At 38.0% G+C, this 5467-nt stretch overlaps 3 protein-coding genes across 4 annotated transcripts in view; 2 read left to right on the top strand and 1 right to left on the bottom strand.

Annotated features, from left to right (window-relative positions):
• The window catches only part of LOC122357793 (protein NipSnap homolog 3A-like), a 4109-nt gene extending 2599 nt beyond the window's left edge, over nt 1-1510 (bottom strand). Inside the window, exons 1-2 of the mRNA XM_043257373.1 lie at nt 1337-1510; nt 358-577 (exon numbers count right to left, since the gene is read on the bottom strand). Of these exons, the coding sequence (XP_043113308.1) occupies nt 358-577; nt 1337-1414 (298 nt within the window). The 5' untranslated portion in view covers nt 1415-1510. The remainder of the gene's footprint in view (nt 1-357; nt 578-1336) is intronic.
• On the top strand, nt 1461-3057 carry LOC122358225 (probable pancreatic secretory proteinase inhibitor). Its single transcript, XM_043258008.1, has 4 exons — nt 1461-1467; nt 2489-2520; nt 2612-2724; nt 2841-3057. The coding sequence occupies exons 1-4, from the start codon at nt 1461-1463 to the stop codon at nt 2884-2886; spliced, it is 198 nt and encodes a 65-aa protein (XP_043113943.1). The 3' UTR covers nt 2887-3057.
• A 473-nt stretch (nt 3058-3530) lies between these two features.
• The window catches only part of LOC122357321 (probable tRNA(His) guanylyltransferase), a 2869-nt gene continuing 932 nt past the window's right edge, over nt 3531-5467 (top strand). The window contains exons 1-4 of one of the 2 annotated variants that reach the window (XM_043256669.1): nt 3531-4012; nt 4132-4308; nt 4426-4595; nt 4964-5052. In XM_043256669.1, coding sequence (XP_043112604.1) covers nt 3825-4012; nt 4132-4308; nt 4426-4595; nt 4964-5052 — 624 coding nt within the window. In that variant the 5' untranslated portion in view covers nt 3531-3824. Of the gene's footprint in view, nt 4013-4131; nt 4325-4425; nt 4596-4963; nt 5053-5467 lie in introns of those variants that run through there. The other variant, XM_043256670.1, reaches the window with a different exon arrangement.

Genomic DNA, 5467 nt, shown 5'->3' with positions numbered 1-5467 from the left:
ACTGGCCACATTAATCTGATCTCAGTGAGAAAAACACCCACTGTGGTTCATTTAAGCATTATTCGTTTAAAAACCGAGTCACATAAGCGCACATCAATGACAGATATGAGAAAGCAAAAAAACTGAATCCGAGATTTGGTGATAAATAGCACAATGAGAGATTTACAGAGTTTTTAAAAGGCTAGTTATTTTTGACTAATGGTCAGCACAGAACAACTGTTTTAAATAGGAAGCAGAACGCCTCGGCTAATGTGGGACACCTAGAACTAAAGGATCAGAAATGCAGATGTTTTGTTGCATTTTACTACAAAGTTTTAAAAGCATAGATTAGTCTTTCGAGAAATCGGTCATTCTCACCATACTTCCAGACGTGGAAAACCTGATTGAGACCCCCGTATTCCACACTCCAGTATCCAATGAGCTGCGAGTGGGCTGTGCGCAGGTGGATCTTCTCACCGGTCAGTCTGAGGAAGGCAGCGTTGAGATGCGGCCGGATGTGATAGGTGCGGAACTCGTAGAAGGTTCCGTGCTGCTGCTGAGGTCCGGTGGAGATCCATGCCCTGGGCTGCTCGGGACACTGAAAACAAACTGCTACTGTCACCGTGTGGTCATCATCGGAACTGTCTGACTTAGATGCAACGTCTACGCTTGTCTGAACGTATATAAACCGTGCCATTACATAAAACTGGTTATAGAAATGGCAAATCAAGACTTCTGTTTCTTATTACAATTTCCACTTTATTTTTTTTAAGACAGTGCCCCCCACGTTGAGCACATTATAACATACAAAACCTTGAAACCAACATGTGATGTTTAAGATAACCTGTACAAATGTTTACGTACTACAGGATCAAAGGTACAAAGGTCTGGAAATGATGTCCCAAATCCTATATATACATATATTTGTATATATAAAGTATGCATATATATATAACACATTGTGTATTAATACAGAAGGTTCAAAAAGTCTGCATTTTCTTTCGGACCTGGAAAATGGAAATGTAAGAAGAAATATAATTAAAGCATGCATGGGATTTTAATCTAACACACTGGGTCGTATTAAACACTTCTGCAATGACTTTATGATTTTGTAACTCCTGCCACTGCCGAGGTCTCAACAAACAATGTGACAATGGAGTTACATGATCATATGACGGACAATAGGGGGGCGTCCTCTCACACGCCTCCAAAAAAAACAACAACAGCGTTTGTCTTTTAATTTATTGCCATTATAAAGGTCACACAGGTTCAGTATCATTCAACTGTTCTGTAAAGAAAACCTAAAACTTTTGAATGTGAACTGTTTCCCAACGCGTAAAACTATGCTTAAACTCACCGTAGGTCGGTTTTTCGCTGACAGACACTGCTCTGCGCGAAGCGACGCGTTCCGGAAAACAGCGCGTAACTGTATCATTTTATCACTTTGGATCTGAACTGTACCTGCTGCAGGATTTGACAAGATGAGACGTGCGGTACTGAACGAAGTTCACTGGCAGTACGGAAGCCGAGGAGTACCGTTCAGATCCGCTAAATAAAACAATCACCTGTTGTGCAATATGTAGTTTTTGTTTTGTTTTTTTTGTTTTTTTTTAAATAAGTATCTTCTGTAAGATTTTTGTGTATTCATTCACCCTGCAAACTTTTTGTTTCTTTTTGCACACTGTGTAACTCCTGTAAACTGTATACATTTTGAATTTAAAGCTGTCAAACTTCAGAACACGCATTAAAAATCCCTAAAGGTACGAGTTATTAAAGGGGTAGTCCACCAAAAACAACACGTGTTTCATAATTCACTCACTATTTCAGACCTGAACGTTAAACTGGTGGGCAAAACCGGTGTTTTGCTTCGTGCCATATTTTCATGTTTCATATTTTTGCACGTTTTCATAAGAATTAAAAAAAATGATACCAATATCAGCAATTTTCAAGATGTACTCTTTTGCTAAACCTTTACGTTTTAAGCTCAAAGTGTTTATCAATGCGATGTTCCGTGCTAAATTATGTAGTTAAATATTACATTACATAATTATCGTGGAATTCCATTCATTTCACTTTGGGGCCAATAAACAGGGACACACCTCCCGGCCAGACCTGTTTTGAGGGATATTATACAGACCAATGCATTTTGGATTGTGCTCAGCAATTTTTGGACAGACTGGAATGTTTATCCCTTAATAAAGAGAGAGACAATAGAGAGGCTCTGTTCTCAGTGTTGTTGACGCGGGACGGTGGGTAGGTGGGGCGGAGAGCCGTCAAAATATCAGCACCTCTCCTCCTCCTCCTCACTTTCAAACTATATGTTGCCTCTCATCAACAATACAAGACTCAGAAACGAGCCGGAGGTCATCAGTTGCTAAGTAAAAGCTCTCTGGCTGAANNAAAAAAAGCACTGTTGTTGTTTTATTATTTCACTCATTTATGTATTCCAGTTGGCTATTAAAAACAGAATAATTGCAATGAGATTAATCCGATGAACACATTTTTTCAGGAGCAGAGGATAAATCAAGACTCTACCGCAGGGTAAGTCCATTTATGCATTGAAACTCAGTACCAACCCCTGTTAGAAGATTATTTATCATGCATAACGTGATTTGTGTTTTTAATCTGACAGCCTGCATGCGGAGGTTTGAGCTTCAATCAAGCGTGTCCTCTCAACTACTCTCCTGTGTGTGGTAATGATGGCATCACATACGTCAATGAGTGCACCCTGTGTGTGCAGAGAATGTGAGTCCATCGATTAGCTTCTGTTCGTGTAGGATGACAGCATTGCTGCGTGGATCTTGCTGTCAGTTGGCAAGTGTTATGGTGTGGATGCACTGAAAGGGTCTTTGTTTTTTTAGGCACACTAATGCAGACATTTTGATTGTGAAAGACGGCAGCTGCTGAGGTGGAGGACCTTATGATGCCATCACTTCGCTTTTCATATCTATGTTTGTTTAAGAGTGTCGTTTGCTAGGCTCATCCAGATCAGTATACCTATAAACAGTAGATGTGTGAACACCTACCACATGTTAAAATTAAAAATATGAGTTCTGCTAAAAGCAAGTACTAATGTATCAGTTTTTATCACATATGAGTGGCTTTGAGTGGATAGTGATTTTCTACTAAGTCTGTTGGTTTCATGACCCTGTCCTGTCTTTATTTAACACATTTCTTTCTTTAATATAAATTTCTTCTTTTATTTCTGTCGGAACTGCTCTGAGTGCAATGTTTTAGGAGTGACGTTTTGGAGTTTATTTTTCTAAATATGTTTTTAAAAAATCTAATGATGTCTGATTGCAAGCTGTGGGAGGACAATTTATACCTTTACCTTTTTTGCTAATAAAATAAACATACTTGACCAAACAAATCTAAGCCTGACTAGCTTCAAATTTGTCTCGATTTTCTTTCTTTTAGCTCTCTTTAAAATAGTTAAAATTCTCGTATTAAAAACACCGCTTACAGAAAATTTGTATGTATGTCAGATGCAATTAATTGCGCTTTTAAAGTTTCTGTGAGGCGGAACAACAATTTCAGAAAAGCGTTTTGAGGGACTGTATAAGGTGACGTACCAATACAATGACTGCTTACGCACATGTGAGTTTTGACATAACATACTTCCGGTTAAATAATAACATTTTGTAAACAGTATAATGTTACATATTTAAAAATACAACGCTTTTTACGATAAACAATCGTTGAAGATTTGACATTTGAAACTGAAACTTGTAAAATATGTACCATTAATATATGACGATGACCGCTAAGCAGTTACACGTATTATGAACTAACAGCATCATTTAAGTTAAACACATTACATAACTTAAATCGGTAGTGATTTCCTTATGCGGAGGCCGTTTTTGGTCAACTTTCGGGGGCTTACAGAGCGGAAGGCACTCTTAAGTCTTAAATTCAGCACATCATCTGCCATGGCCAAAAGTAAATTTGAATACGTGAGAAACTTTGAGCTCGACGACACATGTTTGAGAAACTGCTACATCGTGGTTCGACTAGATGGACGCAACTTCCACAAGTAAGTGCACCTGTACAGTTACAGCACGCTATTGCAGTCTTATGTTTGTACAATTTCGCGGAGGGTAGAAAATGAGTGATGACCCAAAGTGATTTCCAGGGTGATCTGTTTGATTCCAGGTTCTCTGAGCAGCATAACTTCGTGAAACCCAATGATAACCGAGCTCTGGGTCTGATGAGCCGCAGTGCCCGTTCGGTCATGGAAGAGCTGGAGGACATCACCATAGCCTATGGACAGAGCGATGAGTTCAGCTTTGTGTTCAAAAGATCAACGGCTTGGTTTAAAAGAAGGGCCAGGTACAAAGCTAACACGGTGCTGTGAATAAACCCATTACAGGAATCTGCTTACCATCTTGACGGCTGACCAGTGTTATGCTGTCTAGGAAAATGAAATGTTTTCCCTGCTCTCTGCAGTAAACTGATGACCCATGTGACGTCCCAGTTTTCCACTAGCTTTGTTTACTACTGGAAGGAGTATTTTGGGGAGCAGGCGCTGCTGTACCCACCCAGCTTTGATGGAAGGGTGGTTCTGTATCCGAGCAATCGTAACATAAAAGACTATCTGAGCTGGAGACAGGCAGACTGTAAGTCAATGCATTTTGTTGTGCGTTTAGTGATTAAAATATGTTTGACTGTTAAAAATAGAATGAAGCATAACAATTTCCTACTTTGGAAATTTCCTGTTCTTGTACTTTTTCAATACAACCCTTGTGTTAATATGGTAATATTGACATGTTTACTGGCAATGGAGCATTAATGTATACATTAACAATATGAACGATATATGTACAGAATATTATAATATGAACGAAAATAAAATCTGTTATTTTTAAGTATCTTAGAACTTAGAAATGAACATGAAGCTATAGAGACTATTTAAATATTTCTCAATGGATTCAGAATAGTTTCTGCATCTCAGTTTTTACATTTCGTATTTGTTATTTCTGATCAGGTCACATTAACAATTTGTACAACACTACGTTTTGGACGCTGGTGCAGAAAGGTGGACTGACCACAACGCAAGCTGAGGAAAGACTCAGTGTATGATCAGTTATAGTATTGTTTGTTTAAATGAGAATNTTCCGTATCGGTTTTCATATAGATTTGGATCGTACATTTGGATTGAACATGCTGGTCACTAATGTAATATGAACTTGGTGGTATTTAAAAGCTGATTAGGTTTTGCCTGTATTTTAGGAGTATTATCTAATCTATAGCAGATTTAACCAGAAGTATAATCATTTTTTAATTACCAATATAATACATAAATATTTAATTGTGCCTTATTATATATTTTTTTCCATACAAGTTATTGTCTTTTCACATTACATAACTGCACTATAATGAAGAATGTAAAAAGTTGCATAATTTTTGCCCCTACAGAGAACACAAGCAGCAGATAAGAACGAGATCTTGTTTTCTGAGTTCAATATCAATTACAACAATGAATCCCCGC

The sequence above is a fragment of the Puntigrus tetrazona genome, chromosome 14 (genome assembly GCF_018831695.1).
Source record: "Puntigrus tetrazona isolate hp1 chromosome 14, ASM1883169v1, whole genome shotgun sequence".
NCBI classification, from domain to species: domain Eukaryota; kingdom Metazoa; phylum Chordata; class Actinopteri; order Cypriniformes; family Cyprinidae; genus Puntigrus; species Puntigrus tetrazona.
This window is presented reverse-complemented; position numbering and strand designations above follow the sequence as displayed.